This window comes from Balaenoptera musculus, chromosome 2, assembly GCF_009873245.2.
Source record: "Balaenoptera musculus isolate JJ_BM4_2016_0621 chromosome 2, mBalMus1.pri.v3, whole genome shotgun sequence".
NCBI lineage: Eukaryota > Metazoa > Chordata > Mammalia > Artiodactyla > Balaenopteridae > Balaenoptera > Balaenoptera musculus.
This window is the reverse complement of record NC_045786.1, coordinates 116,209,733-116,227,492: the sequence shown is the minus strand read 5'-3', so window position 1 is coordinate 116,227,492 and position 17,760 is coordinate 116,209,733. Positions and strand designations below refer to the sequence as shown.

Below are 17,760 nucleotides of genomic sequence, written 5' to 3'. Positions count from 1 at the left end.
AGGCAAAGATCAGAAGATGCAGGAAATGTTTAACAAAGACCTAGAAGAATTAAAGAACAAACAAAAAGAGATGAACAATACAATAACTGAAATGAAAACTACACTAGAAGGAATCAATAGCAGAATAACTGAGGCAGAAGAACGGATAAGTGACCTGGAAGACAGAATGGTGGAATTCACTGCTGCAGAACAGAATAAGGAAAAAAGAATCAAAAGGAATGAAGACAGCCTAAGAGACCTCCGGGACAACATTAAATGCGGTAACATTCGCATTCTCCTTCTGGGGTCCCAGAAGGGGAAGAGAGACAGAAAGGAAACAGAAATATTTGAAAATATTTGAAAAGATTATAGTCGAAAAATTCCCTAACATGGGAAAGGAAATAGCCACCCAAGTCCAGGAAGCACAGAGAGTCCCAGGCAGGATAAACCCAATGAGAAACACACCAAGACACATAGTAATCAAATTGGCAAAAATTAAAGACAAAGAGAAATTATTGAAAGCAGCAAGGGAAAAATGACAAATAACATACAAGGGAACTCCCATAAGGTTAACAGCTGATTTCTCAGCAGAAACTCTACAAGCCAGAAGGGAGTGGCATGATATATTTAAAGTGACGAAAGGGAAGAACCTACAACCAAGATTACTCTACCCAGCAATGACCTCATTCAGATTCAATGGAGAAATCAAAAGCTTTACAGACAAGCAAAAGCTAAGAGAATTCAGCACCACCAAATCAGTTCTACAACAAACGCTAAAGAAACTTCTCTAAGTGGGAAACACATGAGAAGAAAAGGACCTACAAAAACAAACCCAAAACAATTAAGAAAATGGTAATAGGAACATACATATTGATAATTACCTTAAATGTGAATGGATTAAATGCTCCAACCAAAACACACAGGCTTGCTGAATGGATACAAAAACAAGACCCATATATTTGCTGTCTACAAGAGACCCACTTCAGACCTAGGGACATATACAGACTGAAAATGAGCGGATGGAAAAAGATATTTCATGCAAATGGAAATCAAAAGAAAGCTGGAATAGCAATACTCATATCACATAAAATAGACTTTAAAATAAAGAATGTTACAAGAGACAAAGAAGGACATTACATAATGATCAAGGGATCAAACCAAGAAGAAGATATAACAATTATACATATATATGCATCCAACATAGGAGCACCTCAATACATAAGGCAACTGCTAGCAGCTATAAAAGAGGAAATCGACAGTAACACAATAATAGTGGGGGACTTTAACACCTCACTTACACAAATGGACAGATCATCCAAACAGAAAATTAAGAAGGAAACACAAGCTTTAAATGACACAATAGACCAGACAGATTTAATTGATATTTATAGGACATTCCATCCAAAAACAGCAGATTACACTTTCTTCTCAACTGCGCACGGAACATTCTCCAGGATAGATCACATCTTGAGTCACAAAATCAAGCCTCAGTAAATTTAAGAAAACTGAAATCATACCAAGCATCTTTTCCAACCACAATGCTATGAGATTAGAAGTCAATTACAGGGGAAAAAATGTAAAAAACACAAACACATGGAGGCTAAACAATACGTTACTAAATAACCAAGGGATCTCTGAAGAAATCAAAGAGGAAATCAAAAAATACCTAGAGACAAATGACAATGAAAACATGATACAAAACCTATGGGATGCAGCAAAAGCAGTTCTAAGAGGGAAGTTTATAGCAATACAATCCTACCTTAAGAAACAAAAAACATCTCAAATAAACAACCTAACCTTACACCCAAAGCAATTAGAGAAAGAAGAACAAAAAACCCCCAAAGTTAGCAGAAGGAAAGAAATCATAAAGATCATAGCAGAAATAAATGAAATAGAAACAAAGAAAACAATAGCAAAGATCAATAAAAGTAAAAGCTGGTTCTTTGAGAAGATAAACAAAATTGATAAGCCATTAGCCAGACTCATCAAGAAAAACAGGGAGAGGACTCAAATCAATAAAATTAGAAATGAAAAAGGAGAAGTTACAACAGACACCGCAGAAATACAAAGCATCCTAAGAGACTACTACAAGCAACTCTATGCCATTAAAATCGACAACCTGGAAGAAATGGACAAATTCTTAGAAAGGTATAACCTTCCAAGACTGAAGCAGGAAGAAATAGAAAATATGAACAGACCAATCACAAGTAATGAAATTGAAACTGTGATTAAAAATCTTCCAACAAACAAAAGTCCAGGACCAGATGGCTTCACAGGTGAATTCTATCAAACATTTAGAGAAGAGCTAACACCCATCCTTCTCAAACTCTTCCAAAAAATTGCAGATGAAGGAACACTCCCAAACTCATTCTATGAGGCCACCATCACCCTGATACCAAAACCAGACAAAGATACTACAGAAAAAAAATTAGAGACCAATATCACTGATGAATATAGATGCAGAAATCCTCAACAGGGCTTCCCTGGTAGCACAGTGGTTGAGAATCTGCCTGCCAATGCAGGGGACACGGGTTTGAGACCTGGTCTGGGAAGATCCCACATGCCACGGAGCAACTGGGCCCGTGAGCCACAATTACTGAGCCTGCGCGTCTGGAGCCTGTGCTCCGCAACAAGAGAGGCCGCGATAGTGAGAGGCCCGCGCACCGCGATGAAGAGTGGCTCCCGCTTGCCAAAACTAGAGAAAGCCCTCGCACAGAAACGAAGACCCAACACAGCCAAAAATAAATAAATAAATAAAATGGGAGGAGTCATTGTATGCATTTCATAGAGTTATTGTGAAGTGGATGTGAGTTACTGCATGTAGATTTCTTATAAAAAAAAAATCCTCAACAAAATACTAGTAAACAGAATCCAACAACACATTAAAAGGATCATACACCATGATCAAGTGGGATTTATCCCACGGATGCAAGGATTCTTCAATATACGCAAATCAATCAATGTGATACACCATATTAACAAATTGAAGAAGAAAAACCACATGATCATCTCAACAGATGCAGAAAAAGTTTTGACAAAATTCAACACCCATGTATGATAAAATCTCTCCAGAAAGTGGGCATAGAGGGAACTTACCTCAACATAATAAAGGCCATATATGACAAACCCACAGCCAACATCATTCTCAATGGTGAAAAACTGAAAGCACTTCCTCTAAGATCAGGAACAAGACAAGGATGTCCACTCTCACCACTATTATTCAACATAGTTTTGGAAGTCCTAGCCACGGCAATCAGAGAAGAAAAAGAAATAAAAGGAATACAAATTGTAAAAGAAGAAGTAAAGCCGTCACTGTTTGCCGACGACATGATACTATACATAGAGAATCCTAAAGATGCCACGAGAAAACTACTAGAACTAATCAATGAATTTGGTAAAGTTGCAGGATAAAAAATTCATGCACAGAAACCTCTTGCATTCCTATACACTAATGATGAAAAATCTGAAAGAAAAATTAAGGAAACACTAACATTTACCACTGCAACAAAAAGAATAAAATACCTAGGAATAAACCAACCTAGGGACACAAAAGACCTGTATGAAGAAAACTATAAGACACTGATGAAAGAAATTAAAGATGATACAAACAGATGGAGATATACCATGTTCTTGGACTGGAAGAATCAATATTGTGAAAATGACTATACTACCCAAAGCAATCTACAGATTCAATGCAATTGCTATCAAATTACCAATGGCATTTTTTACAGAACTAGAACAAAAAATCTTAGAATTTGTATGGAGACACAAAAGACCCCGAATAACCAAAGCAGTCGTGAGGAAAAAAAAACGAGCTGGAAGAATCAGACTCCCTGACTTCAGATTATACTACAAAGCTACAGTAATCAAGACAATATGGTACTGGCACAAAAACAGAAATATAGAGCAATGGAACAGGATAGGAAGCCCAGAGATAAACCCACACACCTATGGTCAACTAATCTATGACAAAGGAGGCAAGGATATACAGTGGAGAAAAGACAGTCTCTTCAATAAGTAGACAGCTACAGGTAAAAGAATGAAAATAGAACACTCCCTAACACCACACACAAAAATAAACGCAAAATGAATAAGAGACCTAAATGTAAAACCAGACACTATAAAACTCTTAGAGGAAAACATAGGAAGAAAACTCTTTGACATAAATCACAGCAAGATCTTTTTTGATCCACCTCCTAGAGTAATGGAAATAAAAACAAAGATAAACAAATAGGACCTAATGAAACTTAAAAGCTTTTGCAAAGCAAAGGAAACTACAAACAAGACGAAAAGACAACCCTCAGAATGAGAGAAAATATTTGCAAACGAATCAACGGACAAAGGATTAATCTCCAAAATATATAAACAGCTCATGCAGCTCAACATTAAAAAAACAAACAACCCAATCCAAAAATGGGCAGAAGACCTAAATAGACATTTCTCCAAAGAAGACATACAGATGGCCAAGAAGCACATGAAAAGCTGTTCAACATCACTAATTATTAGAGAAATGCAAATCAAAACTACAATGAGGTATCACCTCACACCAGTTAGAATGGGCATCATCAGAAAATCTACAAACAACAAATGCTGGAGAGGGTGTGGAGAAAAGGGAACCCTCTTGCACTGTTGGTGGGAATGTAAATTGATACAGCCTCTGTGGAGAACAGTATGGAGGTTCCTTAAAAAACGAAAAATAGAATTACCATATGACCCAGCAATCCCACTACTGGGCATATACCCAGAGAAAACCATAATTCAAAAAGACACATGCACCCCAATGATCATTGCAGCAGTATTTACAATAACCAGGTCACGGAAGCAACCTAAATGCCCATCGACAGACGAATGGATAAAGAAGATGTGGTACATATATACAATGGAATAATCTCAGCAATAAAAAGGAATGAAATTGGGTCATTTGTAGAGACGGGGATGAATCTAGAGGCTGTCATACAGAGTGAAGTAAGTCAGAAAGAGAAAAACAAATATCATATATTAATGCATATATGTGGAACCTAAAAAAATGGTACAGATGAACCGGTTTGCAGAGCAGAAATTGAGACACAGATGTAGAGAACAAACGTATGGACACCAAGGGGGGAAAGGTGGGGGGGGGGGGTGTGATGAATTGGGAGATTGGGGTTGATATATATACACTAATATGTATAAAATGGATAACTAATAAGAACCTGCTGTATAAAAAAATAGATAAAATAAAATTCAAAACTTCAAAGAAAAAAAAAATGGAAGAAGATATCCCACACAAACAATAACCAAAGAAGAGCTAGAGTGGCCATATTATTATCAGACAAAATAGACTTTAAGAGAAAAATTGTTATTAGTAACAAAGAAGGACATTATATAATGATAAAAGGGTCTATCCATCAAGATGTAACAATTATAAACATATATCCACCTCACAATAGAGCTCCAAAATATATGAAATAAAAACTAGTATAAATGAAAGGAAAAATAGACAGTTCAATAGTAATTAGAGTCCTTAAGACTCTACTTTCGATCATGAATAGCAGTCAGAAGATTAGCAAGGAAATAGAAAACTTGAACAATGCTATATACCAACATGTATCTACAGAGCACTCCACTCAACAACAGCAGAATACACTTTCTTCTCAAATGCATATGAAACATTCTCCAGGCTAGACCATATGCCAGGCCTTAACCAAGTCTCAATATTTTAAAAGCTTGAAATCATACAAAGTATGATTTCTGATCATAATGGAATAAAATTAGAAATTAATAACAGAAGCAAATTTGGAAAATTCATGAATAGGTGAAATACTCCTAAATAACCCACGGGTCAAAAAAGAAATCACAAGAGAAATCAGAAAATACTTTGAGATGAAAGAAAACAAAACATTCCAAATTTATGGAATGCAGTTAAAACAGTGCTCAGAGAGAAATTTATTGCTATAAAAGCCTACATTTTAAAAAAATAAGATCTTAAATCAATAGCCCAACCTAAACCTTAAGGAACTAGAAAAAGAGCAAAATAAACCCAAAACAAGCAGAAGGAAGAAAATAATAAAGACTACAGCAGAATCAAACAAAAAAGTAACACAGAAAAATACAGGAAAAACAAAACCAAAAGGGGAAGCTGGGATGAAGTTAGAGAGTAGCACTGACATATATACACTACCAAATGTAAAATGGATGGCTAGTGGGAAGCTGCTGCATAGCACAGGGAGATGAGCTCAATGCTGTGTGACAACCTAGAGAGGTGGGATAGGGAGGATGGGAGGGAGGCTCAAGAGGGAGGGGATATGGGGATATATGTATACATACAGCTGATTCACTTTGTTGTACAGCAGAAACTAACACAACACTGTAAAGCAATAATACTCCAATAAAGATAAAAACAAACAAACATTGGTTTTGGGGAGAAAAAAAATCAACAAAATCAAGCAACAAAATTGACAAATCTGTAGCTAGATTAACCAAGAAAAAGAGAAGACTCAAATTACTAAAACCAGTAATTAAAGTATTACTAGCAATCTTACAGAAACGAAAAAGATCTTGAGAACAATAGTATGTCAACAAATTACATAACCTAGGTGAAACTGACAAATTACTAAAAACACATAAACTACTAAAACTAACTCAAGAAGAAATAGAAAATCTGATTAGACCTAAAACAAATAAATAGACTGAGTTAGTACAGTTGGCCCTTCGTATCCATGGGTTCTGCAGCCACAGATTCAACTAACTGTAGATTAAAAACAAAAATTTTTTTAATTTCCAGAAAGTTCCAAAAAGCAAAACTTAAATTCGCCACACACTGGCAACTACTTACATAGCATTTACATTTTATTCGGTATTATAAGGAATCTAGAGATGATTTAAAATATACAGGAGGAAGGATGTGCATAGGTTATTTACAAATACTATGCCATTTTATGAAAGGGACTTGAGCATCCTCCAATTTTGGTATTCATGGGGGTCCTGGAACCAATCCCCTGTGGATACCAACAAAGAAAGACCCAGGGCCAGTTGGATTCAGTAGTGAATTATACCAAAAGTTTACTGAAGAATTAACACCAATCATTCTCAAACTCTTCCAGAAAACAAAAGAGGAGGAACTCTTCCTAACTCATTCATTCTATGAGGCCAGTATTACCCTGATATGATAGTCAGACAAATACATCACAAGAAAAGAAAACCACACATCAATATTTGTTATAAATATAGATGCAAAATCCTCAACAAAATACTAGCAAAGCAAATCCAGCAGCATGTAAAAACAATTATATATCATGACAGTGGAATTTATTACAAGAATACAAGGTTGGTTCAACACACAAAACTAAACCAATGTTAAACACGATATTAAAAGAATAAAGAAGGAAAAAACCCATGATCACTCAACAGACAAAGAAAAGAGATTTAACAAAATCCAACACCCTTTCAAGACCAAAGCACTCAACAAACTAGGACTGAAGGGAACTTCCTCAACCTTATAAGGGGCATCTATGAAAAAACAGCTCACATACTTAACAGGGCAAGGCTGAAAGCTTTCACCTTAAGACCAGTAACAAGACAGGGATGTTCACTCTCTCTACATTGATTCAACATTGTACTAGAGATTCTAACCAGGCAATTAGGCAAGAAAAAGAAATAAAAGGCACCCAGACTGGGGGAAAAAAAAAGTAAAACTATCTCCATTTGAAGATGACATAATCTTACATATAAAAAAAAACCTAAACCATACATACACACACACACACACACACACACACACACAAACACACACACAATTAGAGCTAACAAACAAGTTCAGGAAAGCTGTAGGATACAAAATCAAAAGAGAAAAATCAGTCATATTTCTATACAACAGCAATGAGCCACCTGAAAATGAAATTAAGAAAACATTTCCATTTACAACAGAAAAAAAAATACTTAGGAATAAATTTAACAAAGTTAAGTGGAAATCTTATACTCTGAAAACTACAAAACACTGTTGAAAGAAAGTAAATAAGATCTAAATAAATGGAAACACATCCCATGTTCATAGATTGGAAGACTTAATATTGTCAAGGCAATACTCTCCAAATTTATGTACAGAGTCAATGCAATCCCTATCAAAATTCCAAATGCCTCTTTCATAAAAACAGACAAGCAGATCCTAAAATTCATATGGAAATGCAAGGGATAGCATTTCCTTTTATAGAGATATATAGTCATAGATACATACAAACATACATACGTATGGTTGTCTATCTATCTATCTACACACATATTAGCCAAAACAATACTGAAAATGAAGAACAATGTTGGAGTATTCATACTTCCCTATTTCAAAACTTACTACAAAGTTACAATAATAAAGACAGCTTGGTAATAGCCTAAGGAAAGACATAGAGACCAATGGAGTAGAAATGAGTATCCAGAAATAAACTCTTAAACTTACCGTCAATTATGATGGAAAGTTATACCATGTTCATGGACTGGAAGAATTAATATTGTTAAAATAGCTATACTGCCCAAGGCAATCTACAGATTCAATGCAATCTCTATCAAATTACCAAAGGCATTTTTCACAGAACTAGAACAAATAATTTTAAAATTTGTATGGAAACACAAAAAAACCCGTATAGCCAAAACAATCTTGAGAAGGATGAACAGAGCCAGAAGAATCACGCTCCCTGACCTCAGACTATACTACAAAGCTATAATAATCAAGCCAGTATGGTACTGGCACAAAAACAGACACATAGATCAATGGAACAGAATAGAGAGCTCAGAAATAAATCCACACACTTATGGTCAATTAATCTATGACAAAGGAGGCAAGAATATACAACTGGGAAAAGACAGTCTCTTCAATACGTGGTGCTGGGAAAACTGGACAGCTACATGTAAAAGAATGAAATTAGAATATTTTCTCACACCATATACAAAAATAAACTCAAAGTGGATTAGAGACCTAAATGTAAGATCAGAAACCATAAAAACTCCTGGAAGGGGGCTTCCCTGGTGGCTCAGTGGTTAAGAATCCGCCTGCCAATGCAGGAGACATGGGTTTGAGCCCTGGTCCAGGAAGATCCCACATGCCGTGGAGCAACTATGCCCGTGCGCCACAACTACTGAGCCTGCTCTAGAGCCCACGAGCCACAACTACTGAGCCCGTGTGCCACAACTACTGAAGCCCACGCGCCTAGAGCCCATGCTCCGCAACAAGAGAAGCCACCACAATGATAAGCCCACGCACCACAATGAAGAGTAGCCCTCACTCGCTGCAACTAGAGAAAGCCTACATGCAGCAATGAAGACCCAACACAGTCAAAAATAAATAAATAAAATAAATAAATTAAAAAAAAAAACACTCCTGGAAGAAAACATAGGCAGAACACTTTTTGACAAAAATTATAGCAATATTTTTTTGGATCTGTCACCTAAGGCAAAGGAAACAAAAGTAAAAATAAACAAACAAGGCCTAATTAAACTTAAAAGCCTTTGCACAGCAAATGAAACCATCTACAAAATGAAAAGACAACCTACTGAATGGGAGAAAATATTTGCAAATGACCTGACCAATAAAGGGTTAATATCCAAAATATATAAACAGTTCATACAATTCTATGTCAAAAACACACACAACCCAATTTAAAAATGAGTGAAAGACCTGAAAAGACATTTTTCCAAAGAAGACAAACAGATGGCCAACAGGCACATAAAAAGACGCTCAACATCGCTAATCATCAGAGAAATGCAAATCAAAACCACAATGAGATATCACCTCATACCTGTCAGAAAGGTTATCATCAAAAAGACCACAAACCACAAATGCTGGCAAGGATGTGGAGAAAAGGGAACCCTCGGACACTGTTGGTGGGAATGTAAACTGGTGCAGCCACTGTGGAAAACATTATGGAGGTTTCTCAAAAAACTAAAAATAGAGCTACCATATGATACAGCAATTCCACTCCTGGGCATACATCCGAAAAATACAAAGATTAATTTGAAAGGATACACGCACCACAATGTTCATTGCAGCATTATTTACAATTGCCAATATATGGAAGCAACCTAAGTGTCCATCAACAGATGAATGGATAAAGAAGATGTGATAGATACAGATATAGATACAATGGAATATTACTCAGTCATAAAAAAAATAAAATTTTGCCATTTGCAACAACATGGGAACCTGGAGGGTATTATGCTTAGTAAAATGACTGAGACAGAGAAAGACAGATACTGTACGTTATCACTGTGTGTGGGATCTAAAAAAATAAAACAAGTGAATACAACAAAACAGAAACTGACTCACAGATATAATGAACAAACTAGTGGTTACCAGTGGGGAGAGGGAAGGGGGGAGGGGCAGGAAAAAGGGAGGGGGTTAAGATGTACAAACTACTATGCATAAAGTAAATAAGCTACAAGGATATATTGTACAGCACAGGGAATATTGCCAATATTTTATAATAACTTTAAATGGAGGATAATCTATAGACGTTCTGAATCACTATGTTGTACACCTGAAACTAATATAATATTGTAAATGAACTATATCAATAAAAAAAATTATGGTCAATTGATTTTTAACAGCAGTACCAATACAAAATTAATGAGGAAAGAGGAGTCTTTTCAACAAATGGTATTGGGACAAGTGAATATCTACCCGCTAACACAAGAATCTGAACCCATACTTTATACCATATATAAAAATTAATTTTAAATGGATCACAGACCTTAATGTAAGAAAAAACTCTTAGAAGGAAGCACAGATGTAAATCTTTGTGGCCTTATTTTAAACATTGGTTTCATAGATATAACACCAAAAGCATACGCAACCAAAGGAAAAAAAAAGATAAACTAGATTTCATCAAAATTAAAAACCTTGGTGCTTCAAAGGTCACCATCAAGAAAGTAAAAAGACAATCCACAGAATAGGAGAAAATATTTGCAAATCATATACCTGATAAGGGTCTAATTTCATTAATATATAAAGAACTCTTATGACTTCAACAATAAAAAGACAAATAATCCAATTTTTTAAATGGTAAAAGAACTGAATAGATATTTCTCCAAAGAAGACAACACAAATGGCCAATAAGCACATGTGAGGTTGTTCAACATCATTAGTCATTAGGGGACTGCAAATCAAAACCACAATGAGATATACCACTTTACACTCATCATTAGAGTGACTATTTAGAAAAAAAAAGTATCGGAGAGGATGTGGGAAATTCGACCCTCATAAACTGCCGGTGGGGATGTAAAATGGTACAGCATCTGTGGAAAACCATTTGGCAGTTCTTCCAAAAGTTAAACATTCAGTAAATATGATCCAGTAATTCCACTCCTAGGTATATACCCAAGAGAACTGAAAATATTCATTAAAAAAATTTGTACATGAATGCCCATAGCAGCATTAGTCATAGTAGTCAAAAAGTACAAACAACCCAAATATCCATTAAACTATGAATGAATATTCAAAATATAGTATATCTAGACAATGAAATACTTTTCAGCCATAAAAAGGAATGAAGTACTGTTACATGGTACAACACGAAAGACTCTTGAAAGTGTGCTAAGTAGATGAAGCCAGACACAAAAGGCCACATATCGTATGATCCATTTACATGAAATGTCCAGAATAGACAAATTCATAGAGAAAGTAGATTAGTGGTGGCCAAGGGATGGAGTGAGGTGAGAATTGGGAATGACTACTAATAAGGACAGGGTTTCTTTTTAGGGTGATAAAAATATTCCAAAGTTGTGGTGATAGCTGCACAACACAATGAACATTAAAAAAAAAAAAACACTAAATTCGATACTATAAAAGGGTAAATTTTATGTTATATGATTATACCTCAATAAAAAATTATTTTTTAACTTAAAAAAAAAAATTAAAAAGCAGAGCAGTGTTGTGCTATCCTAGGCCCCAGGCCAGTATTGTGAGCATAGTGCATTTAGCCAAAAAAGTCATCCAGATGAAGATATTGTTCACAGAGTTGTTTTTCGTGAAAAAAGGGAAATATGTGCAATCTGAAATTCTCTCTCATCCCACAAATCCTTATCTTTCTATATATCCTATCTCTTTGAATAAGTTGCCATAACCAGAAACTGGGAGTCATTCTAGATTCCTTTTCTCTCTCTGATCCTTTGCATACAATCATTAAATTCCTACCCACTATAGTTCTTAGCTACTAAATATTTCCCATTCAGTACCCTCTTCTCTACCCCTACTTGACGACTCTGTCACCTCTCCCTTACACCCTGCTTCTAGTTTTGTTGTCCTTACACCTAACCTACATACTACTAACAGGAAGATCTATTTAAACCAAAAGTCTAACCACTGCAATACTTCAAGGGCTCTTCAGCACCTACATCACTTGGAATAAACTTATGCCTCCAACAAGCATCATTGCACATCACTCCCTGAGCCCACTTTACACTCTAGTAATACTGCTCCCAGTCTGCTGTACATACCATGTTGTTTTCATTCCTGCTCTACTGAAGCTATTCGCCCAGTCTGGAAAGGCTTTCATAAACACTCAAGAAAATGACTTAGGTGTCTTTTCAAGCAACGCGAAGTTTCAGTACTAAAAGGAACTCATTTCAGAGGATCTGTCCTCAAGTTTCTCACTGTCGGGGAAACCACGTGTTATTAACCTCTGTTCAAAATAAATAACAGGACCGAAAAGCTAATTCATTTTAGGAATCGGGGAAACACACCCTTGTAAAGTCCTGCTAAGCTAATGCTCTCTTCACATTCCTGATCTCCAGGTCCCCTTACACCACACAAAAAAACCGCCCAGGCATCCTAGGAACCTGGCTACTGTCTCGGACACAGGCCGTAGCCCGGCGACAGGTGAGAACTGGCTTCAGGACCTCCGACCACCGCCGCTCAGACCCCAAAGCCAAAATCGGCTGCTACCTTCCCCGGGCGGCTCCCGCGACCCCTGAGCCAAGTGACCCGGATCGCGCCTGGACTCACCCGGCGAAGCTTTCCCAGGACCAGCCCCAAGTGCGGCTGAGAGACAGTCCCGGGCCCCTCCATGGCGTCAAGGCTGCCCTGGCAGTCGGCGCCGTATCCAGGGCCTGGCCGAGCACCACCAGCGGGACCGGACACGCAGCGTCCGGTCCGGAACCCAAACCCGCACCCGGCAACCGGAGCAGACCACTGCGGAGCCGGCTGCGGGGAGGTCCCAGAGATGAACGGCGCCTACGGGTCTCAAGTGTCCACGCTGCCCAGCCGGGGAGCTTCGGCCCCTAGGTTACGCTTTGCGTCCTGAAGATCCGAAGGCCCAAGCCAGCCCGCACGAGCCTGCGACCTGCACTCTCCTCGCCGCCCTACCCCTCGGTTTGGTTTCGGCCAGACCGCCGCACGGAGGCGGGGTCGCGGGGACTCCGTTAATTTCCCCTCCTACTTCGCGCGAGGTTCGTAGACGTGTCCCGGTCGTTCTCTCTTAAAGGGGCCGGGGCTCTACCTGGCGGAGCTACCCAGCCTTGGAAATCGAGAGGCTTGGGGCTGATAGAATGGGATTCGACCTCGGGGCCTGCTCTGTGGTGTGGGCCGCACCGCCCCGAACGTCAGGACTAGGTCTCAGGAGCCCCCACCTCGCGTGCCGGCGGCGAGGCTTCTCCCGGAGGCCCCTCGGCGTAGCCCGGCGGGGTGAGCGCGACGCGCCCCCTCGGCCCGGGTGCCGGCGCCTGGCCCAGCCCCAGCCCCCATCGCTTTCCTCTCGCAGCCCCGCTAGAGCCTGCTGTCCGCACCCCACGGAAGCCCTGACGGCGTCGTACCCTGGGGGAGCCCGCCGACCCAGGGAAACCGGCCGCCGTCTTCATTCCTGTCAGAAAATGGCTTGCAGGGCCCGCGCCTGCTGCCAGCCGTGTCCGGACTTTGGACAGGAAGGCGTCTCGGGTCAGCTGTGATCTGGGCAAAGTTTAACCTCTCCCACGCAAGAGGACATCGATCGGGCCTCCTCCGCCCAGCGGAGGGTTCGAGGGCTTTACTCACTTTTACCTGAGTTACCTGGGCATTTGCTGGGCAAACCTCTTTAAACTCCATGAACTCCTAGGTACCCAAATGCTAAATCAAACCCGTATGGACCTTAGCTGGGCGCGTGCTGTTCTCCTCTGAGGAAGGGAAGCTAAAAGTAGCATCTTGCCCTCTAAATTTAGGACCCTATATTTAGGTCTGTTGAATAAAATACCCAGGGCTGGATCTGTTCTTGGAGATGGGTTTTAGTTAACACAGGTGTAAAGGATCACCCATCTCTGAGTCTTCTAATTGAAGTCCTTCATGAACCAACTCAAAAAGCCACGGATACTTCTTCCTAAACAAATCGCCCGAGAGAACTCAATAATTGAACAGAATCTTAGTTCCTTAGGAAACTTCCCTAATGTTAAGCTCTAGCAGCAACAGAACTATTGTGCCAAAAAGAATCCAGAAATGGCCCAAGTTCACGGCAAGTGATTTTCAGGACCAAAATGCAGGCTAGTTTTTTGGAACTCAAAGTGCTCTCTCTCATTTGCCACATCAGCCTAAGGAGTTTCAGGAACTTTCACAAGTAGCAAAGAGTAGCAGCAATTGCTTAATGATTCTCCAGTTTTAAGGTATTACACAACCTTCATAGTGTTGGACAGTGTGTGCTGAAACTAAACTATGTGAATAGTTTACTGAAATCAAAACAGAAGGGGCTTCCCTGGTGGCACAGTGGTTAAGAATCCGCCTTCCAGTGTAGGGGACACGGGTTCGAGCCCTGGTCCGGGAGGATCCCACATGCCGCATAGAGCAACCAAGCCCACACGCCACAACTACTGAGCTTGTGCTCTGGATCCCACGAGCCACAACTACTGAGCCTGTGCTCTAGAGCCCATGCTCCGCGACAAGAGAAGCCACTGCAATGAGAATCCCGCGCACTGCAATGAAGAGTGGCCCCCGCTCGCTGTAACTAGAGAAAGCCCGCGTGCAGCTACGAAGACCCAATGCAGCCAAAAATAAATAAACTAATTAATAAATTAATTTTAAAAATCTAAACAGAAGCATAACCAAAATTTAGAATTTCAAAGGATCTTAGAACAACATATGCCTCAATTAAAACACTGTATTACTGAATGAAAATTCTTCAGTAAGTCTGAACATTTTCAGGGAACTCCAGAATCGTTAGCTTTCAGGATTTATTTACAACGTAAAACATTTTTTTTTAAAATCCCTTTGCCCTCCCTGAGACAGTCTGTGTCCTTTTCTAGTTTTTCAATAATTACCATTCCAAATATTAAAAACATAGAGCAGGGACAAAAGGATAAATGAAATTTAAAAGAAAAATCTACAAGTTTCCCCATGGCAAAAACAGTAAAACTTAAACTCAATGCCAGGTTCAAACCTAATTTCTTTTCTGCACACTTAGTAGTCATATAGAAACTTACCTCTTCCTCTAGATCTTTCAATTCCATTTTTTAAAAGGTTCATGTTAATATATTCTAATACGTAAATAAAGTTCTACTAAACTCCTCATATCCTTGAGAAAGATTTCAGATTCTAATACATCCTGCACTCTTGTGTTTCCACACTGTGATCCTGCTTTGACACTTGTGTGGTAAAGGGGTGCTATAGGTGGAGTTGCGACTACCAACCCATAATCTAATTTCATGGACATAACTCCTGATTAATTCTTCCTTAAATGTCACGCATAGTACTACCCTCTTAAAATCTACAATTGAAAAGAGAAATACTAAATTAGGTAACTGATAAAAATAAAATTGAATGTTTTATTCTATATTATATTCATATAGAGTACATGGTTTTTACCATGTGAAAGATATAAAAGTTTGTCCTCCTTAAGTAGATATGGGATTTTGCCATCTTATATAAGCTTACTTTAAAGGAAATGGAGAACAAATTCTGTTAGTGTTTGTGACAGCTGCTAGAAAGCATACAAGAACATTGGAAACATGCTAACCAGTACACCTTGTCCACAACCTAGAAACTGATTTCCCTTATGAAGGACCCTGTTGCTGAACTGTAAACACTAGTTACTCCCATTTAATTAAACAGTCAGTGTCACAGGCTGTACGATCTAGTCCTTCAAAAGAAAGTCAAACATGCTGAGCCGCGTCTTCATTCTCTGCACTAGTGATGTAAGAGTTGTTCTCAGAACATACTAAATCAGGAGCTACCTGTTGAACAAGAGCTGGGTAATTTCCATTGTTTATTCCGCATATAAATGAATATATTTATATATTTTTTTTTATTCTAGTTAAGAATATATAAAGGTTAGAACCCAAAGAGCCTCCTCAATTATAAAATAAAGTAGATTAAAAAGTGGTGTTGGGCTTCCCTGGTGGCGCAGTGGTTGAGAATCTGCCTGCCAATGCAGGGGACACGGGTTCGAGCCCTGGTCTGGGAAGATCCCACATGCCGCGGAGCAACTGGGCCCGTGAGCCACAATTACTGAGCCTGCGCTTCTGGAGCCTGTGCTCCGCAGCAAGAGAGGCCGCGATAATGAGAGGCCTGCGCACCATGATGAAGAGTGGCCCCCACTTGCCGCAACTAGAGAAAGCCCTCGCACAGAAACAAAGACCCAACACAGCCATAAATAAATAAATAAATAAAATTTAAAAAAAAAAAAAAAAGTGGTGTTGATTCCTATTACTTAAACAATTCAAAAAAAGTATTTTGTATACAAAATCTAACTGAAATTGTCAGTGAATAGAAACAATTACCTGAAGCATTTAGGCAAGAAGAAAAGGAAACACTTTTGCCTAAATTTAACTGGAAAATTGCTCAAATTTTCCATTTACTGCAGCTATTATGGATGCTTAATAGACCCACTAAGACTTAGAACTCCTGACCTGGCAGAAACTCTTCAGAGCATTTAGCCCAAACATTATGAACTTAAAGCCGTATAGAGGCCAAACAGTTGAAATAAGTATAGGGAAATGAAAACCGCATGTCTATTCAATGCAAGCGCTATTCAGCTTGAGCTTCTTGTTGCCACAGAAGAACGGAAGACTATGTATTACAGTCTTCTACTTTTTCAAGAGAACGCAGAAATCCAGATTTTTATATGAACTAACCTTTTAAATGTAGTCAACTGGTTCATAATTTTTAAACAATGCCAGCCAATGACCAGTCTGTCATCTAGTCTCTGCTACTGATATTACAGTTTTAAACCTGAGACTTCCCCAGAGAACAAGTGACTCTCCAAGGTCAGAAGATAATTAACAAATTTAAGTTCAATATTTTCATGTCTGAAGAATTTCATCCAAAATGGCTCAAGTAAAATGTATTTGATTATATTTAATGAGTCCACAAAAGTAAGCTTACTTAGCATAGCCTGTATTAAGTAAGCACTTTATATGAAAGGTGAATATGGTGTACTAATAAATTATTTTTTAATTTAGTAACTTCACTGGTATAATTTTTGGGAGAGGGGGATGACAAGTGAGGGCTATGTCAGTTGGACATACTAATAAGTAGAATTAATTAAATGGGTAGTTGAAAGTTTTATTATGACTATTTTTATAAATTACATCATTATTATTAGTTTTCCTTTTCTCCTATGCTAGAGCAGATTTCTAAGTAATGTTTTTAATCAACATCTTCAACACCAAATCATACAGAGTAAATTAATCACTTCTCTGAACTTATTTACCAAGTAATGTCAACTCTCTGGAAACCAGCAAAGAAATAAAGTAAGGAGGAAGCCTCTGAAAGTAAAACAATATGTGTCATTAAGCCTAGTTTTCACAAATACTCTTACAGTCAGTGGCACCTGGTCACCCTAACTAAAAATCTGGTAAATT

At 38.4% G+C, this 17,760-nt stretch overlaps 1 protein-coding gene across 12 annotated transcripts in view; it reads right to left on the bottom strand.

Moving 5' to 3' along the window:
- MIA2 (MIA SH3 domain ER export factor 2) overlaps positions 1-17,760 on the bottom strand; it is a 106,426-nt gene that overhangs the window by 71,227 nt on the left and 17,439 nt on the right. The window contains exon 1 of one of the 12 annotated variants that reach the window (XM_036844624.1): positions 15,382-15,504. The exons of 6 other annotated variants lie outside the window; for them this stretch is intronic. In XM_036844624.1, coding sequence (XP_036700519.1) covers positions 15,382-15,408 — 27 coding nt within the window. In that variant the 5' untranslated portion in view covers positions 15,409-15,504. Of the gene's footprint in view, positions 1-12,946; positions 13,489-13,752; positions 13,854-13,975; positions 14,006-15,381; positions 15,505-17,760 lie in introns of those variants that run through there. 5 more of the 12 variants (XM_036844623.1, XM_036844620.1, XM_036844619.1 and 2 more) reach the window with 5 other exon arrangements.